The following is a 21,295-nucleotide window of genomic DNA, read 5'->3' on the forward strand; positions in this document are numbered from 1 at the left end:
AGCTCTTCACCCATGACAACATCCCTGAACGGGACTGTCCCACCCCAAGGGTATTTCCAGCAGGGGATGAAAGAGCCACATCTCTCTAGATGAACAAATCAGATTCTACCTGTGGTCTCTGAAGGTGAAAATGCAAAATGCATTGGCTGTGGGGAACACTCACCTTTAAGCAGTAGGCCAAACCATGACTGGTGAAACCAGACCCCGTGCTTCAGATTCAGTGGCAAAAGTCCCACTCACATATGCTGAAGGCCGGGGTCTCAACCACAGCATAACTTTGATTTATTAAAAGAAACAAATACATTTTACCATTGGATGCCTCCTCTAGAATCATAAAAGTCATTGAGTAATTTAGGTTGGAATGGATCTCTGGAGTACTCAAATTCGACCAGTTGCTCACAAAGACTCCCAAATCCTCTTCTGCAAAGCTGCTCTCTGCACCATCACCCCAGCCTGTGCTGCTGCAAGGGGCTATTCTATCCCACGTGTAGGACTTCTCACTTCCCTTTTCTGAGCTGCATGAGGTTCCTGACAGCTCATTTATCCAGCCCATAGAAGTCCCTCTGATGAGCAGCTCTTCCCTCCAGCACATCAATCACTCTTTGGCCCCAGTTTAGTATCAGTCAAAAGCCTGCTGATGGTGCCCTGCATCCCTGCATTCCATCCCGTCACCCGGGTCATTAGACAGTACTGGCCACAGTACTGGCCCTGGGTGTGGCACCTGCAACCCTTTGGTTACACCTGCAGTCATTTGGCCTTTGCACTGTTTCTGATGAAAAGCTTTTGAGCTTCACAACACAGCTAATTTTACATCCACCTTCAAAGTCCATCTATCCAAGCCATACTCCTCCAGTCCGGCTTCAAGCACACAATGCGAGACTGTGCCAAGTGCTTTACAAAAGCCAAAATCAGCGACACCTACTTCTCTCCCCTTGTGCACATAGCCAGTCATCACAGCAAAGAATATGATCAAGCTGGTCATGCATGATTTGCCCTTGATAACTCCCCGCTAGCTGCAAACCACCTATGAGAGGGAACAACACACTCACATGCTTCTAGTCCCTTAGCAAAAGTTGACACCTGTTCCTCTAGCAAGGAAGACATTTTTGAAAGCTAACACTGTCAGATCACTTGACACAGGCGACCAGAAAGGATAAAATAGAAATGGAACCATGTATCATAGGTTTATTAGGGAAAAAAAGTTATACTTAAAGGCCATATATTTGGCACTGTACTGAAGCAAAAGTATGTGAGAAGAATTAAAATGTTAAAACCCAAGCCACCATAAAAAATAAAATGCTCTTTTAACCACTTAGGTCCTTTTTTTGTCCCCATACAATTTACAATAACTACAGGAAGCAAGTGAAAAGGTATTAGACCTACACTACATGTAAGTCAGAAGGAGAGCGAGAGATGGACCAGAGATCACATCTGTCCCCCAGGTATGCCGCTGCTCTCCCAGGCTGCCAGAACGGCAGAGTCTTACCAACATGAGCAAAGGCTATTGAAAGGTTAGCGTCAAATGGTAAGACCAAGACAGTTACTGAGTAAACCTTTAATGCTAGATTGCCCAGAAGCACTACTAAGATCCTACATTACCGCAACCTTCTGAATGTCTGCTAAAAAAAACGATCATCATACCTTTCATCCATGTCAGTTTTTGCTTTCCGGTCTGGATAGAAGAGATAACTATTTTAAAAGAAGCATATTCCAGAACGGATCAAAGTCAAATAAGTTTCCTGCTGGCTGAATTTAGTATTGGTGGCTTGGGCTTATTTTTGGAGGGCAAATAAGTTAACGTCAGTTTCTAATTTGCAAGTTACTCATCCCATGTCTCCACACAGTGAAGTGAAAGATACTGACAAGGAATAAATAACATACCAAATAACAACAAATTGAAGAAAAGTTGCACTAAAACTTTTAAATATTAAAGGATAGAAAGTTTAACTGATGCTGATAAACTGCTGAATATTTGCTTTTGCTGGACTATACAGTGTCACTCTAACATGGATAGAGGAGTAGATTCCCATTGAACGTCCAGTCCAAAGGCTGCCAAGGAAGTGGGACACAGGTCTTTGATCAATAAGTCAAATGTTAGATCAACAGTACTCACAAGAATACAGCTCTTTCCTTGGTTAATGTATTGTGCATAGCAATATCTCAAAGAATTAACAGCACCTTTTACACAAAAATTCCAAACATATTTATCTAGTGAACAAGAAAATGTCAGCATCTCTAAGCAGTACTTTTGCAGATGTACAGTACTATATTTATATAGATATAGATATACATATATCTCAAAGTGAATTTACACTGTGACCTGGTGATTAGTCCAGCAGTGGGTGAACCCACAGGCTAAGTCTTCAGGAGAACATATTGCCTTTGGTGTGTGGCCAGTTATATGGCACAACTGCATAGGGGAACCCCGAGGGCAGCAAAGGACAGTTGAGCATCCCATTAAGCAAGCACAGCATGCTTAGGTCGTTCCTGCAAGATATAAAAAACTTCCAAATTTTCATGGCTAATACAGTTCTAGTTTTCACAGGTCACACACATTGCAACCACCTCTCTGTGCCCTGAAGACCCAGAGGAGGAAGGCAGGACCCCAAACTTATATCCTGTCCTCCCTTCCAAGTAGAAATCAGTCAGCACCACAGATTTAGGCTGGTAAAGAGAGTGACCATGTTTGGCTTCACAAAGGTTTCTTGAGCAGCTGGCCTTCACAGGTTTGCCTCATTTCTCTTTTCTTTTCTTTCCTGATTCAGTTGCTCACAGTCCTCCGGTAGAAATCATTGGAAAAGCACGGTCTGCCTAAGACAGGAAAGCCAACTGCTACCATTTCCCTGGGATGGGCACGCCACACTCATACCAGCCCACGTAGTAGTAGGGTGTTGTGTATCCAATGCGCCCAAATGACACAGGCTCCTGGCGGTACTGGCGGTAATACCCTGTTGGGAGAAAAACGCCCATTTGAATTTCAAACAAAGACACAGTGATTTAACAAATGTAGCAGATGGAGCGAGAGTCAATCCCACAGCCCAGAAGAAAACTTACAAGCTGTCTGGTAGGGAGGTTTGTCAAAAGGGTATTTGCTAGTCCTAGTTTTTGGTCTAGATCTTCCTTGAATGATTTAACTCTGATCCTTTATATTTCTTGTAGTTTTGACTGCTTTTACTGTTCAAAATCTCTTGAACTATTGTGTAATGCTGTGGTCTGCATTTCACTTCAAAAAGTGGCTACATTTCAGGCGTGTTTATGAAGTTTTTAAGTCAAATATACAAAGTACACTGGGACAAAAAATACCATCAAATCATATTATCTCATAGGGCTCAAGAGACTATCAGCAAACATCAGAGTTTCACAAAACAAAAAGGTATCATTTCATGCAGTAAATACGGAGTTAAGCTCTTTTCCCCTCCTTTTTCTTCATCTACAAAAAGAATGCAACTGCTTAAAGCATTAGGAGAGGTACAGCATTCTTGTCCGCATAGCTCGTGCACTGGAACAGCTGAAACATTCACGTCTTGTGCCAATAATACAATTTCTGTGTGTTCTCTATCTCTGTCTCCTAGACCTAGCAATACACATCTGGATTGATCATCCCTCTTTTGAACTGGGAAATGCAGTACTTCCCAGTGATACATAAATATCAGTGACTATTTCAGTTTTTTCCTGGTAATGCCACCATGGGAAGAATATCAACAAATAATTTAATATGGAAACCATTAAAGCCAACTCAATAATTTACATCAATAGCCTTACTGAAAAGAATGGCTGACTTTCATGATTGGGTTCATTTTGTGAAGCAAGCCGTCACCCTCTTGACTATGTGAGCTGAGCAGTTTACTCAAAGGAACTCCTTCAAGGTAAGAATTTTCACTTGGAGGGAGATGTCTACCAGGCCAGAATATAAGCCCTGCAGTCCAACCTTAAGTCACTATATATACTCCTACGTGTCTTGCATTGAATGGACTGGTCAGAAAACGTTTGCAGAAGCCACATTTGCAAAGATGTAGCGGGTCCTTTGTGGCATGTGGAAGAGATTTTGCACCTCGACTCAGTGATGCAGGTCTTAAAACTAGGAGAAAGGTTTTACAGTCCTATTCATTTTTTTCCTTTTTGTTTTTGCATGTTGTTCCTGTAAATAATTTTCATTATGTACCCCTCTCTTTCCGTCTCTCTCTCTGAACACCAACAAGTCCTTCTGGGACTTTCATAACCTGCTCAACTAGGCCTGAATACAACGTCACCTCATTGCCTACTGCATCAGCTGGACTCCACAGAGAGCTGCCAGCAGCTGTGGGCAAACTGCCCCACTCTGTGCTAACTCCTTACTCCTGCAGATGGGATGAGAGGCACCTGGCCAGCATCCCACTCGCCCACTGCCATACCTCGGATGGTGGGCAGAGCTTCAACGTATGACTGAGGTCCTGTTCTTCCATCCAGGTGAGAATCCACAAACTGGCAGTGGTCCTCGCCCCTTCCCCAGCTATCCCCGATGCTGTAGAAGGTGTCTGAAGGGTGATACAGGCAGATTATTTGACTCAGCATTACTTTTGTTCAGGAGGATCTTTACCACCAGAAATGTTACATACAATATTAATGTAATACAGAGGTATTGCAGTGACAAACATGGTATTATATTACCAGTGAACAAACAGTGATTGGAAACCTTCACAGTATGGAAGGAGAAAATACGAGAGAGAAATGGGTTGCATCTCAGTAAGGAATAGTCCCCATTTTGCAAGTCTGTGGACTACAGAAGACCAGTGAAGGGAATTTCAACTGGATCAGTCATTTCAATATATCACGAGAAAGTTAAAAAAAGCTCTGTATGTCAATATCATTATTTTGATTGTAGTCTCCAATGAAAAATAAAAACTCTCTCTAACAGACAAGGTGGGTCCTGCCACCCTGTTTGTTTCTCACTGCATATTCAAATACTGTCTTTAAACTATGCCAATGCACCGCAGTAAGAATAACACATTACATAACCTGAAAAGCCACTGAGATAATCCCAGTACCCCAGATCAAAAACAACAAAAGTTTTCTTCACTATTTCTCAGCAAATACACTCATGTAAGGGCTACTGTAACCTCTTAGGGGTACTACTCCCTCAGGTATGGAGACCAGTCTTTCCTTCACTGTTCCCCACCTCACTCTGGGGATCTCTGGGGTGCACTGCTCTGTCTGACCGCATGTGCTGGGGCTCACCTGAGCTGGAGATTTCACAGGAGGAGGTGTGCGGAGCAGCGCTTTTTTAATACAGTACAAAGCACATTGCTTTCTCAGAATACAAACGCATCCAGGCTTTTCAAGGGAAACTTCCTCCTGTCCTCTGCCTAAAGAGCTCTGCTTGAGAGCTTATGCCCTGTTAAGAGCTAATGCCCAGGGCATAAGCACAATAAAGATCACATCAGACCTCCTCAAGAGAAGGACTCCCAGACAGCCATCACATTATTCTTTTACAGGTGAGACGAAGAAAGTGAGAAGGTGGACGTTACAAGTACTGACGTATCAAGAAATTAATCTTGGTGCCTACCTTTCAGGTCATCACTGAGGTAAATCTTGTACCTTAAGGAATTGCAAAGAACCACTCCTACAAACTTTCGGTACCAAGTTCGTTTCACATACTGCTTGCCACTGCAGTCTGAATAGGTGGGGTCATATTTAAAAGTGAATGGGATCCAGATAGGCTCACCACCTTGGAGAAAAAAAAAATGCAATATTAAGGACAGACTGTAGCATTTCAGTCTGAGTTTTGCTGAGGTTAACATCTGCTAATATGTTTTACAAGAGATGCTGTGGCATATTAATTCACGACATTTCTATATCCAAAAATACTCTTCAAGAACAAATATTACATAAAAAAAAAGCATAGGACTTGATCAAATCCTTTGTAGGTAGTAGAAAATAATAGCTGTTAAAATTATTTTAAAAATATGATTTCATATACTGAACCACACTGTTTTTACTAAGACATCTTCTCTACCTAGTGATATTCAGTTTCTTTTCTCCACAGAGACTGATCCTAGATCTGACAGTGACACTGTCTAAATAGAGTCACTTAAATTTAACCCCTTTTGCTAAAGAACTGATGTTAAGAATTCTGCACTGAGTAACAGTCTGTGATGTGAAGTCTGTTATTGCTATTTGGTTTTAAAGATCAAATCAGAAATGTACTTGTCTGTTTTGTTTTCCCAGACTATATCAAAACAGATGAGTTTCCCATAACAGAAAAGTGAGACCTTTCCTGGGGAACTCTGTCCAGAGCATTGCTGCAGAGACTGCTTAACTGTATCATAGAAGACTAAATAGTCCTACTGGCTTACTTAAATGTTTGTTTTATGCTAACCAAGAAAACATAATTTCTTTTTGAAATTGCTGTTGTAGTAATGTATAGAAAATCACACAAAAAGCTTCCAATGTAATAATTGGTATTTTTCTCTCTAGCTACAGCACAAAGTTCTGATTTTACCGTGCTATTTTGAGGTAGTTTACAAATGAGGTGGAAAGATTTTTTTTTAGCCATTCTTCTTCCCTCTCACTAGGCACATGGACCAAACCCTGCAAACACTTGCATGTGAGATGCAGTCCTCAAAACTCCACTGGTACAGACACAAAAGGAACTGGACTGACTTGATGCAATTAGTCACACAGTGAAAGGACTGCAGGATTTGGACCATAGCTTTCTCTTTAGAACAAAACAATAAATAATTTTTGAATGTAGTTCTATTATAAATAAATAAATTCTTGAATGTAGTTCTATTGCTGTGAGTAGTCTGCTTTTGTCCATCGCTCTTGCCCACCTCCAAAAATCCTGAAGGATAAACTTAACATGTCCTTTAAGAGCTGTGCTAGATGTTCAGAAGGTTTTCATTTCCACAGGTTCCCAGAGCTCTGTCACCTCTTTTCAGTTTACCTTATCTCTGCCACTGCAGCCACACAAAAATATTTTCTCTATGTCCAGTCTAAGCAGAAACTACAAGTGCAGAAGCCATCACCTTCCAACACCTCCTTTCCATGAACAGACCCACAAAATTACTGACAGCAAAAAAACCTGAAGGTGACCGGGGAGAACAGAAAGGCCACCACACTGACTGCCAGGGACATGGTGTCCCCTGCACTATCTGTGCATCATCAGAGACATCTGAGACGATACAATAAAAACAGAGTAACAAGCATAATAAAACATAGAAGGGAAGGAGATACTGGACATTGCTTTTATGAACAATGTAGTCAAAAAGCGCCAGCACCAACCATTTGGACTGCTCGGGAAAGCTGACAGACCATAATAACCATGAGGTCTTTTTTCCTGTATCTCTTCCAAGAGCACGTGCTGTCTGGGGTTACCCTACCAATGTACACATCAGTGAGGTTGGTGCCAGCACCAGGAAACCAGCTCTTCTGATTAGAGGCTGAACAGGCTTATTGCAAATTTGGAAATGCGAAGCAAGCTCAGTGGCTTCGTGGCATATCACTCAGGTTTGCATCAAATCCTTGAACTTTTTCAACATTTATGAAGTCATGATGATTGGTATAGATGAGCGTAACAGCTAGAGATAGGAAAACCTGATCCCACTGTTCAAGCTATATTTAGGCAAATGAAGAGTACCAATACAAAAGCAATATAGATTAGTGCTTACTACTAAGCAACTAAACAAAAGGGCCAAAATCAAGTGCTCGTTCTAACATATCTTTACAAGGCTTCATTTCAGAAATCAGAATAAGGGGTCCTAATATATAAAATGTTTTGTGAATTAGCACAATGAATTACTACCTGTTCTGCTTAAAACTGTAACTCAAACTGCATGTTAATGTGCTTCTAACACCTACATTATAACTGTTTTGCACAGGTTTTATGTGCTTCATAAAGAAACAGCACAGTAAGACTTACCAGGTGGTCTGACAATGAGGAGGGGATTATCTAAAAGAATGAAAGAAAAAATTAATATTTTGTTCCCAAACTTGTTTTATAATATGAAACATACAGTATCACTCGAGAATGACAGTTGCAGAGCAACTGCGTTTAGCTACCTTATGAATGTGGGATTTACATGTCTCATGGATTTGCAGAGCTAATGAGTGTTTGTTATTCCACAGTTTTTCTCAGTTGACAAAACTTGCCACAGAATTGTATATTTACTCTGGTACTGTAAAAACTCTACTGAGATCAGTACCAAAGCTCAAAGCCAGCTTTCAAACAGATTTACTCTTCTCAGAAAGTCCTCAGAGCAGAAGGAGAGTTCCACCACACACTTCTGAATACAGAGTTATAAGTTGCACCTCCAGGTAAACGTAACCTAACTCTTGTTTGCAAATCTCAGTCTCGGACATCCACCACGTTTAGCCCAGGTATTTACTGCTATTCATAAGTATGTGAAATTTATAATTTTAACCTTTTCTGTCATTGTGGTGGAATTTTTGCAGGAGCACCCTAGGCAGTGCATGGACCACTGTCCACTACCTCAGGAGCTTTTGCTAGCTTGAAGTACTCTCTTTTTTAAATAAAGAAGGATAGAATAGGTGTAGAGTAAGGATAACAAAACAACATGATCTAACGCACTAGATCTAATGCACTGTATTCATTACACTGCATGTTCTGACATTTCTTAACCAGTCCTTACTGTACACAAAATACCTGAAAAAAAAGCATGGTGCTTGTCTACCAGTAAGAAAGAGAAATTCCAGGCAGTTTTAATTGTTTGATCAAAGAGAACAACGTTCTCTTCAGTGTGCTATCAGGGGTAAGACTGAACGTTTTCAATAAGCTGCTTGATTCTATGGTGACATTCTTGATCAAATATTCCCACCAGCTCGAACCTTTCAGTTGCACTGGAAGAGCACTCTGAACTAGCAGTTCCTGTCTCTTCTGACCTATTCCATCACTGTAACTATACCATCTGGCTTTAGATTTAGCAACTGCTTTTGTACTTGTGTCACCTGGAAACCCACCTTTGGCCACATAACAAAAGCTAAGTGCTGCAAATAAAACTTTAAATTTGGTGGATTTAGCCTCTTAAATAAAGCTCACAAGGTAGCAGATTTTAGGTGGGAAAACTAGGCATTCAGGCCCATATACTGGCAGACAGATAATGAGCAAAATCCCCAGCAAGATGCAACACAGAATCATAAAATCATTTAGGTTGGAAAAGACCTTCAAGATCATCAAGTCCAGCTGTTAACCTACCAATGCCAAGTCGACCACTACACCGTATCACTAAGCGCCTTATCTACACATTTTTTAAATATCTCCAGCAATGGGGACTCAACCACTTCCCTGGACAGCCTGTGCCAATGCTTGACAACCCTTTTGGCGAAGAATGGTTTTCTAACATCCAATCTAAACCTCTCCTGGTGCAACTTGAAGCTGTTTTCTCGACTGACCCCCACGTCACTACAGCCTCCTTTCAGGTAGTTGTAGAGAGCAATAAGGTCTCCGAGTCGTCTTTTCTCCAGGCTAAATAACTCCAGTTCTCTTGTAAGACTTGTGCTCAAGACCCTTCACCAGCTTTGTTGTTGGACACGCTCCAGCACTTCAATGCCTTTCTTGTAGGGAGGGGCCCAAAACTGAGCACATGATTCAAGGTGTGGCCTCACCAGTGCTGAGTACGGGGGCACGATCACTTCCCTATTTCTGCTGGCCACACTACTCCTGATGCAGGCCAGGATGCTGTTGGCCTTCTTGGCCACCCTGGCACACTGCTGTATTTGTCCAATGCTAAATATTATATCTGGATTTATACTTGAGCTTCTTACTCCTTTAAAAAATATCTAAGTATTTTATGTCGGACCATTTACTTATCTTGCGCTTTTGTCTCCTTTCTGTGAAGACTTACTTCCACGGTTCTTAGTGGAGCTTCAGAAGTGAGCACTGCAGGATGAAGTCAAATGAGCAAAGGTAGAGACTGCATAAGTCTAATGTTGTCAAAAAAGGGCAAAATTTGCAAGAGACAACAGACCTTTTGCTCAAGTAAAGACTGAAAAAATTTGTCCTTTATTTTTCAGTGGAGTAACTGGCCTTTGGCTCAATGGAAGAAGACAATGACATGGGTAAAAATAGCCCATTTAATTTACTATTTTTAGAAGGGGGTGCTGCTCTTGAATGCACTATTAGCCCTGTGAAAGAGCAGCATGCCTTGTCAAAAAAAGAACATAGAACTTTGCGCATCTGATGGAACAACTGTTTCCTATATTTCTTCCAGAGTCAACTGCCTCCAACTGTTCAGCTGTTCACAATTAGGAAGCTAATTTACTAAATATTTGGTCAATCTATCAAAGACATTAAATTTCCTATTGCTTCTGTACTGTTGAACATTAGCAGTCTTTTGTATTTTAAATTAAACTTCCTGTTCCCCTGAAGCTCACTTTAATGTCAGTTATATTTTCATGGTGGCATTAGGGGTTCATATTATTTTCCTAGCTTTACTAAAAACAAATAATTAACCTAAAAAAAAGTATTCTCAAAGCAGTAAGTTCAGGATAATCACCATTATTACTGAGGTTTTTTTAGTCATTGCTCTGCCACATCTGTTGTTAGGAATTCAGTTTTGAGATGAAAATAAAAAGCAAAGCATACCAGATTCTGTGATAAATGAGACTGAAGTGCTAACAGGTCCATAACCAAAGGGATTCTTTGCTTGGACTTTAAAATAATATCTGAAACAAAGAAAGAGATAAAATAAGATTAAAAAACATTGATTCCACTGCAGCACTTAAATTAAAAATAATACTATAACAGGGAGAGAAATAAACTGGCAGAATTCCATTCAGTTCAAGTGTTTTTCGCATTAAATGGAGTTGGATACTGAGCCCGGGTACAAGTTGGCTGTTACAGATAAATTTCTCCTTTCTGCAATTGCTCCCATGTATATTTTTGGATCATTTATTTATATCATTCCCCTTCCAAAAACCATAACCAACAGCAACAGACTAAAACAAGAAGTTACAGGGAAATAAAATTCTAGCCTCAGAAAGAGTTTTAAACACGATTAACTTCTACAAAAGCAGTGGTGTAAAGTGCAAACCAAAACAAGATCAGATTTATATGAGATCAGAAGTTAAGCTTTTGACCTTTATGTAAAAATTCTAGCAGCATTAAGATCACGATACCTGAGTAACACGAGAAAGCTTCACACATTGCTTTATTGATTCCCCTAAAGGACTTAAACCACATGCTTAACTCAAAGCACGACTTGTCAATAGATCTCCATATTTTGCTTGACAGAAGCAAAATTATCCTCACCCTTAGAGAAGAATGTGTAAGCACATTTTTAGTTCATTTCCAAATACCATGATTTTTAGTTGATGCCTACCCTGACATTTTTTCCCCAGATAAATGTTTTCTTCTTTCCCTTTTATCTTTATATCCAGTCCAGCAGAAAACCATTAGAATAGATTACTGCAAAAATTTCCAGCACAGTATTTTTTAAGTGTCTGAGTTTAGGTTTTTCTTCCTTGTCTGTTTGCTCAATTTCATTCTTGTAAAGAAATTGATTAAAAAAAAAAAGATATTTCTGGGCCTCCAAAACATCCACATAGCATTTTGATGTTGATTTAGCCACTTATCCAGAAGCAGACATCTCCAAAAACTCCATACCTGACCCACATAACAGGGCAAGTGCTTACTCATGGGGACGGTTGCCACGAGGCACTCGATTACCCCCCATGCCAATATCCCACCTAAGTGACAGATCTGATGCGGTTCATCTGGTGAAGACAAGCCTGCCCTATTAAAAACATGAGGCCGCTCTTGGTGCTGAAGCTCTCCCCATCCTGCACATAAACCTGCCACTGCTGTTCCGCTTGCATAGTCCGCGCTGGGATGGCATGGTTCATAGCAAAGGCTGTTGGATGTCCCTGAAAGCTACTGCCAGCCGGTTCATGCACCAAACATGGGAACCGTCCACATTAAAAACTTCACTCCCCTTTCTTCCCTTCTGTGCACAGGAGATGACAGCATCCCTTACAACATAGGAGTGTAACAGGTGGCTTAATGCCATGTAAGATGCTTATGCTTTACAGCCCACCAGGCTGCAGGAAAACTCAACATAATCCTGTAGCAGAAATTTTGCTGGTTTTTAGTCTGGTACTCAATTTTTACCATGTGCACTTCTCTGTACTCTCAGATGTATCTATTCCTCAAGGACTTGGCCACAGAGCAGGGTGTGGAGGACCCTCTCAGGCCTAAGCACATATGAAATTATTCACAATGGTAAAACAAAAGGGGATCTGGTTGAATCAGCCCTTTGCAAAGGTGAGTATCTTTTCTCATTAAAAGGAATGCTTTTTTTCATGCAAAGTGAACTGCTTCACCTCAAACTGATCTCTATGAAAAGGCTGAAAGGATGTGCAAATAACACCATTATCTGTGCCAGACCCGGAGCACAGTGCGTGGCCAGACCCCCTGTGGGACACATTCCCACCCCTGCGTAGGGGATGTCCCCTCTGTCCCTGCTGTGTCTCACAGGTGACAACAGCAATCAGCTCCAGTTCTGCATTCTGCAGCTTGTTCTGCCTCTAATTAATTAATATGATGCTCACAAACAAGCCATGGATTTTTTTTTTTAAAAGACATCCATGCTGTGGCAAAACCCAACCATGTCAAATAGTGAAATTTAGCAAGGCTGTGTTTTTTGCTCATGCCTAGCACAATCCTCTTGCTGGCAAAAATAGTTTCCTGTGGTTTTAACTGTTGACCTTTATTTCTCGACTGCAGCTTCTGAGTGTTTAGCATGGCTGGAGAAAGAGGACAAAAAGTCTCCTGTGTGCTACTCTACTTCTGGCTACCCCAGCAGAGCACGGCAGCTCGAACACTGCTTTAATCCCCTGAGTTGTCAATGCTCTCATGGGACACCTGCATCCACCCACACCTCCTGCACCTCCTTGCACATTCTCCACCAGGATTGGTGCAGGGGCTACTGGCACAAGGGATGGGACACAGGGCAGCGATTCCTCATGCTGGCTCCCGAAACAGCCGCAACACAGCACCGAGCTGTACTGACTTAGCCCAGAGCTTGGTGTAGCTCCTTTGGAAGAGCAAGACAAAAATGTTTTCCAGATCACATTTTTTCTGCAGTGCTTCAAAACATAGTGAAAACATCTGTATGGATGCCTGCCTTCCTGCCGACTCCAAAGAGCTAGAATTAGACACCACCTTTGCAACACAGTGGCACTTTCCAAGCAACCCTTTGAATGCACCTAATACACGTGTATTAAGGCTAGCTTCAAAACATTCCCATGAGATACATAAATACAGTGATCCATATCTGAAATAACAGAAAACAGCCCAAGAACTTCATGCACCTACTTAAGTCGGGGAAAACATGCAGTTTTGTATCTAGTGTGTTGTACAAGAGCCGGTAGCCTACGCAATCAGGGCAACTGTGCATTCAGGTGTCCTGTTACATGCACAGAGGCCTGTCTGGGACACGTGATTTTTCAAGTTCCCTGCCTGACTGTCTGGAAAAGAAAGTTATGAGTGCATTTTTCTTTGCTAAATTGGAAAATTAGTTCCTAAGCCTTTATATATACAAGAAGCCTCTAGTCATGCCAGAATGAGAGCCAAATCTCATGACTTGCTGACCCTTGATTTAAACACAGACGATGCTATGATTGCTGTATTAAGAATGTCAATAAAATAATACAGTCAGGATATATTTCTTTCTCAGACATGGCAAATAAAAAAGAAATTGCCAAAGCCTTTCTAGATCCAGGCATCTGACATTTTCATTAGTCAGAATTCTTCAGCTGACGAATTTGCCAGGAAATCTCAAATCAGCATAACTCAACTGTTCTTCATGACATAAATACACAAACAAAATTTGTAATATATAAGGCAGTTGTGCTTTGATGACACTTTGCTTAGGCAGAATTGCAACAAATTGTTAGCAACATGGACAGAAGAATCACTATCGCAACAGATGAAATACTGACCACTGTTCATTTTCAATACAGAGAAGAAAAAACCTTTTCCTCCTAAGAATAAACCTCCTTTGAGATTTTATATACAACTTGTCAAGAAAGGACACAGTACTGTAATGAAGCAACAAATATTCAATATTTAGATAATACGACTAATTGTATCACCACACCTGTCACTTGGAGTAAAATGACTTTATGACTTAATTCAAGGTGTCTCCCTTCTATTGGAATTAAGTAGCTCGCACCCACAGCCACAAAGTGAGTTAATCGCTTACCACACTGATTAGGGTAGCAGCTGTTTCTAAAAAAGAATTCGTTAGCTGTAACATATTTTTTCTAGCCTCTCCATAGGCATGCCTGCACAGGCCCTTCAGCCCATCCAGCGGCAGGCTGATGTGGTGAGATGCGGGCCAGCTGTGGGACGTGCAGCGGCACCATCCGCAGGTGCTGCCAGTGGCAGGGGGGGGGGGGGGGGAGCACTGCCTCCATCAAAAGTGGCCTCGCACTACATCCGTCATGAATATTTACAACAAATATCATAATAAGATGCAGAACTGGAAGAGGAGCTTCCTGCACAGCTGGTGTGAGGTAGGTATATGCCACACAGGTCTGCCCCTTGCACAGGACATCCTACTTCTTTTGAGCTGCTCTAGGGAAATACAGCAGCTGTGGCTGATGCTGCTTGTTGGCCATACTGCAACTTTGTTGTAATAGAGACCAGAAAGGAAACAAATTTTTGGTGCATGTGGCTCCCAGAGCCAGAAGATCCAGGCTGTATCTGCAGTTGTGAGCCCTGAGTAAATGTTTGAAAGCTGCCTATGAAATGCTCTGTACAACACTTGAATTGGTAGCAGACACTGGGGGGGGTCAAAATGTCCCCCAAAGGAACAAAAGCTAAGTGGACAGGAAAAAAGATTTGATGAGACGTGGAGATACGGTGGTAAAGGATGGTGTTTCAAACCATGAGACTATCTAAATACTCCTATCAGATACTTTCCTGGAACAAAAGAAAATGCAGGAAAAAGCCTAACCATGCTCAAGAAGGAGACTGAAATGTGGATTATAATATTTGTGACTGCAGGAGCCTGGATTTAGTGGTTGAGCAGATGCTGTCCAGGCCTTTGCATCAGTCTTCTGTGATGATTAGGCAAGGGACGTTGCTAGTTTTAAGATTTAATAAGGTTCAAAGTAATTTTAGTGTTTACATTCACATGTCGTAAAGAAGCAGCTCCTGTGCCCACTGAAGCTGACTGGAGTTTTGATAATGGAAAAACTTCCACTTGTCAAATGGAAGTTAGACCAGGCCTTGAAGAAAACTTATGACATGCATTAAACATAGACATCCATTTTGTTTGTAAAATCTAAACACCAGGCACATGTTTTCCAGGATATGTTGACATCTTCAAGTCTTCTCCGACGCTGACTTCTGCCGAGATGCCAACCTTTTTCCTGATATGCTGTGCATGCTGCAAGATTGCACCACCAATGGCCCAGCAGTCAATAGCATCTGCGTACAGTGAATCCAGCTTAATGAGAGATTTTTCACGAAATGCATTAACAGTGCAAACACAACATTTTTAGGCTAACTTCAGACTTCATGCCATATTTTCTTAGCTAGGCACGGGGTCTTTTCCCAGCTAAATTGTGACCTTCTGAAGCCTGGAGTTAATGCACATCTCAGCAGATGTATCACACATTGGCAGCTAAATTCCCACCAATTTCCTTGCATCAAACGTGTCTGGGACAGCGGCTGCAGAGATCCTGGGGGCTTTCGCTGCAACTGTTCTCTCCAGTAGCCTGGAGCCCTTGAGATGTTGGGCATGAGAAGCAGAGAGCTATTGCTATCCTTCAACATTGTCCTTGGGGCAGCAGGAGGGGGAGATGACTGAAAGAGAGTGAAGAGGTGAAGAGCTGTGGCTGGAAAGTGGAAATGGCAGAGAAGAAAGAGACAGAGAAGACAGGCTTGACGAAGCTAGGGCATATAGGCAATGTCTCTCTGGCCTGCATGGTGGACAGGGTGAGAGTGGGGGAACAAAAACTGGTCAAGGGAAAAAGGGCTGGGGAACTACAGGAGTCTGGGATGTGCAGGCAGGAACTTGGACTAGTGACAGGAGGAGAGAAATTCAGGGAAAGGGTGTTCTCAAATCACAAGCACATGGACATACAAAGGCAGAAGGGTTTGCCCACTTCCCTCACTCTCTAGGAAAAGTTAATGAAATCTCAGACCTCTTCCATCTTGTTATAACAGCTGAAACACAGAGATAAACTGTGCCCCATACTTCCACTGTACATTCATGACAAGGGTACTAGCAGATACAAAAGCATACACTTGCAACAATCTATTTTGCACGTAACATTGCTTTAACGCGCCATGAACTCAAGGACTTGCACTGAATTCTAGATTATTAATACTCAAAATAGGTTGCCTTTTTCTATCCCTTGGATGCGCTAGAAAAAGACTCGCAAAGCATGTGACTGACAGCATTGTAGACAGAACAGGTTACGATGGCACAAAGTTTTTGCTGTAACATCTTACTTCTGGTTTGTGGTTGGGTTTTTTTCATGCTTTGGGTGCCCTGTGCATGCTTATCCTGCCTCTCCACACCTTTTCTTGCTAATTGTCCAGGTCTTCAACACTGCAGGTGTTCTCCGGTGGATGTGTCTATGGTGCACCTGCCTAAGGAACTGCTGCTTAAGTTGCTCTGGTGCTGGCTTTCCCAAAGAGATGATAACGTCTTCAGAACTCTTTGGTTGGAGGGAAATCGCTGTGGAGAAGACAAGGGAGCAGTACCCCCTTCCTAACACAAACAGTGATTTCTGTGTGCTTAAATGTTTCAAGGCCAGCAGGAGAAGCTGCAGAGGGAAGGTGTAGGTGAGTCTATGCTAAAGTCAGGGCTGTGCAGAGAAGCACTGTAATGTGTTCAGAAAAAAATATGCTGGGATGTATTTAAGACCCAAATGCTAACTGCATTTTCATAATTTATTTTGTCTTATTATTTAATCTATTGAGATTTTAGCTGAAGGCCATGCTCAAACAGTTCTGTTCTCTAGGATGAGGTTCTCAATTGCTTTTATATAACACCTCGGAAAGGAAAGATATAAAAGGTGTCACAAAGTCTCTTCTGTGCTGCACAGGCACAGAGCCTATGTGCCTGTCCTAGGAGAGGATGCTCTGATCTGTAGCTCATCATCAAGTGAGGCATGAGGCTGAGTCCCAGCCCACGATCCCAGTGCATTTCCCATATTGCCAAATACATGAGCAACACCTGTCACCAGCGTCTGAGAAACTGTAGTCATCAGCACATGAAGAGCAATTATGTAGCCTGAGGCAGGAGCAAAAGTATTTCAGAATCAGAATTTGAGAGAAAAGTACGAGAGACACTAAGCATCTGTCAAAAGAAGTAAATTTAATGTAGTCCCTTTATGGCCATTAACTTCTCACCTAATTTCCATGAATTATTCCAGTATGCAAAGCATATATTATTCTTGTTCTGCCATTTCAGTGAGATTTTTTGCAAGATAAAGACCTAAAGTTCCTGCCAAACTGACTTCCGAGCAACTGCCACAGCCTCATTATGTACCACGAAGCCTTCTCTTCCAGTACAACTCATGTGAACAGTGAAAACGGACCTCTCGACACCAGCCTTAAGGTATCAAACTTTGACCACATCTGTATGTGGGAATGGCCACATCAATATGTGGGAATGGCCACATCACTCCACACCAAGGGTATATTTTAGTATACTCCTTCCCCAAAAATTTGATTCAGTTAGGCATAAGAATATGAAATGCATTTTTTAAATAAGATTTTCTGTAACTGCTATGTGGTTTTATATACACAAACATATATGCACGTACAGTCATCTGCTCCAGAGTTAATATGGTAAAGATATGTAAGTAGCTGTGTGGTTTATAAAACAATTTGCTGTCAAACAGAATGAGTAAAATCTAGATCAGATTTATAACATTTATACTAAGGCCAAGAAAAATAATTAACAATTCTCAAAATTTGTTTTACCTGTCTAACAAATCAAATCCTTACCGTGTGTTGGGTTTCAGGTTCTCAATTGGCAAATGAGTAGTTCCTGCAGTCCTGGTTGACCACTTATTCTTTAAAAAGTCATCATACGATGCACTGTAAACCAGATAGCCTGTAAATGGAAAGACAAATAGTTGTGACGATTCTAAATAAATTTTGAATAAATTATATCCAAAAGTATTGTGGTAGATTTTTATGGTTAAAAGGAATGGAAGCATCTTTGAACAGGAGAGTAATGTGATGCCTAACTCTCTTGGAAAATCCCAGGCTACACGAATTTTCTGTCATTACCTAAGGTGCAAATTCTGATTTAAAACACCATGAAGGCAAAAAGATGACAGAGGGAACCCATTCACTGTTTTAAGTGATATATAGACTGTGCAGAAACTAATATAGTTAGAAATACCAGGTGGTTGGTTTTTTGTTTATTTTTTTTTTAAAAAAAGTTACACAAACTGTGCTTGGTATGGTACTGGGTCAAGAGCCTTGAAGAATAAAACGCTGTGGGACAGACACCATGTATCCTGTTTAACTGCAACCTTCTCTCTTCCCAACTGTCATTGCTGCTTTGGCTCTACCAGGTCACTAGGGCCCACCTCTCTGCCATCGCTGTCAGCCACTGAGCTGGACAAAGCTCCTCAAAAACTGAATGTTAGCACCAAAGCAGTGGTCTCTTCTAATACGTAGTTCAGATCTTTGGGGTCTACTGAGGTTGATTAATTTCTGAAATATTTTGGTTATTTACTCTCATGTTTTTCCAGCAATTTTTGAGATTCATACTTGAAATGAGTTGGGCTTCTCTCTGGCTCTCAAAATGCTTAAAGACACTAAAGGAGATTTAATTTAATACATTTCTTTAACATATTTCCCATCCCTGAACCTCACTTGTCAGACTGACATTTGAGCAAAACTTCATCAAAACAAAGTAAGTGTAACTTAGGCCACAGATTCCATTAGAGATAATCGATTTTGATACACTCTCTTCCTACAAAAGAGAACATCACCAAGGCAGAAGCCCCTTTACAGGCAAACAGGTCACTCCGTAGCCACGTTCACAGCCAGGCAGGACCCAGACAGGCTCTGGCCATGAAGTTACCTATGCGTGAAGCAGACGGAAACCGAGAGTGAAAGATGCTCCAAAGGCAGGCTTGGGTGGAGCTGAGGGCACTACCTCGGGCAGAAGTGCTCACTTGAGCAAAGCACTAACACCGCTACCATCCAGGTGAGAAACGGTGCCTTCAGAACCACTGGCACAAAATCAGCATCAAAATCTTGAGATATTTGGACCTATGCGGGCTGGTTGGTCTGGCACTGAGGGATGACAGAGGGACTTTTCTCACCCCTCAGAAAGTAACTCACCTCCCTCAGAAAACTGCAGAGAGAATTTCATGAGCCATTGGCTCAGTTTAAGATAAAAATAGTTATTTAAGAAAATCTTCCCCTTCCCCACTGCCCCCATCAGAAGAGCCACGCTCAGAAGAGTACCTGTAACCATGTCTCCTCGAGCAGGCTTGGCCCAGTCCACGATGACAAAGGAGTGACAGCCTTCGACTGCCACGACAGTGATGTTGTGAGGGGCTTTCAGGGGACGTATATCTTTCTCTCTGAGGTCATTAGGGATGATTTCATCGAGGCTTTCCACTTGGAAGTGCTCCAGGGCCTCTGTCAAGGAGCAAGGGGCTGCTGGATCTTTATTAAGATAGGTCACATAAGGAGCTGGAAGAGACAGGAAAGAGGGGCATTTAGCTAGTGGTTTATAGGTACTGCAGAGTAGTACACAGGCTGGCAATCTCCTGAAAAGACGAGAGTCAAGTTTTGTGATGCATTTTAAAATTCCTCCCCTTCCAGCCCAGAGATGGTTCACTGCTGCCAAGACAGGACGCCTCACACTCAATTTGATTGATGAGCAGGGGCAATGGGATGTCAACATTCAGGTCTACCTGCCTCTCACAACTTATTTCTGCAAAGACAGGAGCATCATCTTTGCTACAGGATGCAGAAGAGAGCTGTCTGACTGCAGGAACTTCAGCTGCTCTGGAAGGTGGGGTGAAAATGTCACTCAAACTCTCTACCTTTCCACAGGCGAGAATAGATCCCTGCCAGGGTCTCAGAACATCTAAGACTTTATAGGTCTAAGCGGTTGGTTCTTGCACAAATATCCTGAAACCGGAGTGAAACAACAGAGAGAAAAAGAAGAGTAATTTCAAGGTGAAGTCCAACCAGGTTAGATGAAGGGATTATTGCTGTTGTGCCCTGGGTAGTTAGGGACCAACAGTCATGAGTCCCTACCTTCCAGGCATTACTCCCAATCTGTAACTTCTGTTTTTAAAAGCTTTATATTGACTGGAATTGCACTTCAGGAAAAGATTAAACTATCTTTTTGTTGCCTTAAAAGTCACTGTAACAGTCAAAGTAAGGACTATAAAACTTGCTTTGGAAATGTTTATTCAGTTGCAATAATACAATTCATTGAAATGGTAATATTATTTCCCTAGTGCCTTAAAATGTTCATAAACCAACATTTCTTGGTTTATCTTATTGGATTTCATGCCCTAAGGGGATTTTTTCCAGATCTTGCAATGAAGTTAATTTTAGCCTCTTGAGCTAAATGAATCAAGAAGCACTGTCAGTGAGAGAGCCGAATAGAAACATCATGAAATTGTTTGGACAGAAAAACTGAAGAGGCACTGGAAAAAGTCTTAGCATATATAAAAATAAATATTTTACTCCAGCAGCAGAGCTCCACTCTAAGCCATGTGAAGCTTGTGGATATTGGAAGTGAAGGCAAGACATGAGTCAAAGCTGACTCTCCATCCTCTGTACTCCCATCTGAAATGATGACCTGACCTCAGTTCAAATGCCAGAGATTTGTAAAGGGCTGTAGGGGGCTCACCAATCTGAGGTGGAGGCTGGAACACACCTCCTAATCCATGCGGTCTGGCCCCCAGCAGCTCTAAGTCAGTGCCACAACACCCACCTACACATTTGCATGGCTCACTTACAGCAGCCAGACTCACGCCAGTGTATTGGGGATTCCTTCACCAAGTTCCTTCCACAGAGTATAGACAAACAGCAAAGTAAAATTTGTTTCTATTGTCTTTACTTTCTGGAAAGTTCATATCCAAAATACCATTCATTCCTTGTCTTCGAAGCACACCTTTGACATACACACCTGTGAAAGGCACGTGAAAGCACTGGGGTTGCATGGGTCAGTGAAGAAGAATCAGGTCCCGCAGAGAAAGACTCACTCCTACATGAAGGTTTGCACTGATTGAACTACTAGTGCAAACTTAAAAAGACACAGTCGAGCTGAACTGAGCACCAGAGCAGATA

General features: G+C 41.8%; 1 protein-coding gene across 1 annotated transcript in view; it reads right to left on the minus strand.

The window, feature by feature from the left end:
* Positions 1 to 2,484: 2,484 nt before the first annotated feature.
* The window catches only part of FNDC1 (fibronectin type III domain containing 1), a gene marked incomplete at its 5' end in the record, with an annotated part of 43,949 nt that continues 25,138 nt past the window's right edge, over positions 2,485 to 21,295 (minus strand). The window contains 7 exons of the mRNA XM_009866604.1: positions 2,485 to 2,948; positions 4,392 to 4,514; positions 5,543 to 5,704; positions 7,898 to 7,927; positions 10,580 to 10,659; positions 17,966 to 18,074; positions 19,448 to 19,678. Of these exons, the coding sequence (XP_009864906.1) occupies positions 2,833 to 2,948; positions 4,392 to 4,514; positions 5,543 to 5,704; positions 7,898 to 7,927; positions 10,580 to 10,659; positions 17,966 to 18,074; positions 19,448 to 19,678 (851 nt within the window). The remainder of the gene's footprint in view (positions 2,949 to 4,391; positions 4,515 to 5,542; positions 5,705 to 7,897; positions 7,928 to 10,579; positions 10,660 to 17,965; positions 18,075 to 19,447; positions 19,679 to 21,295) is intronic.

This window comes from Apaloderma vittatum, unplaced genomic scaffold (genome assembly GCF_000703405.1).
Source record: "Apaloderma vittatum isolate BGI_N311 unplaced genomic scaffold, ASM70340v1 scaffold4610, whole genome shotgun sequence".
In the NCBI taxonomy this organism is placed as follows: Eukaryota; Metazoa; Chordata; class Aves; order Trogoniformes; family Trogonidae; genus Apaloderma; species Apaloderma vittatum.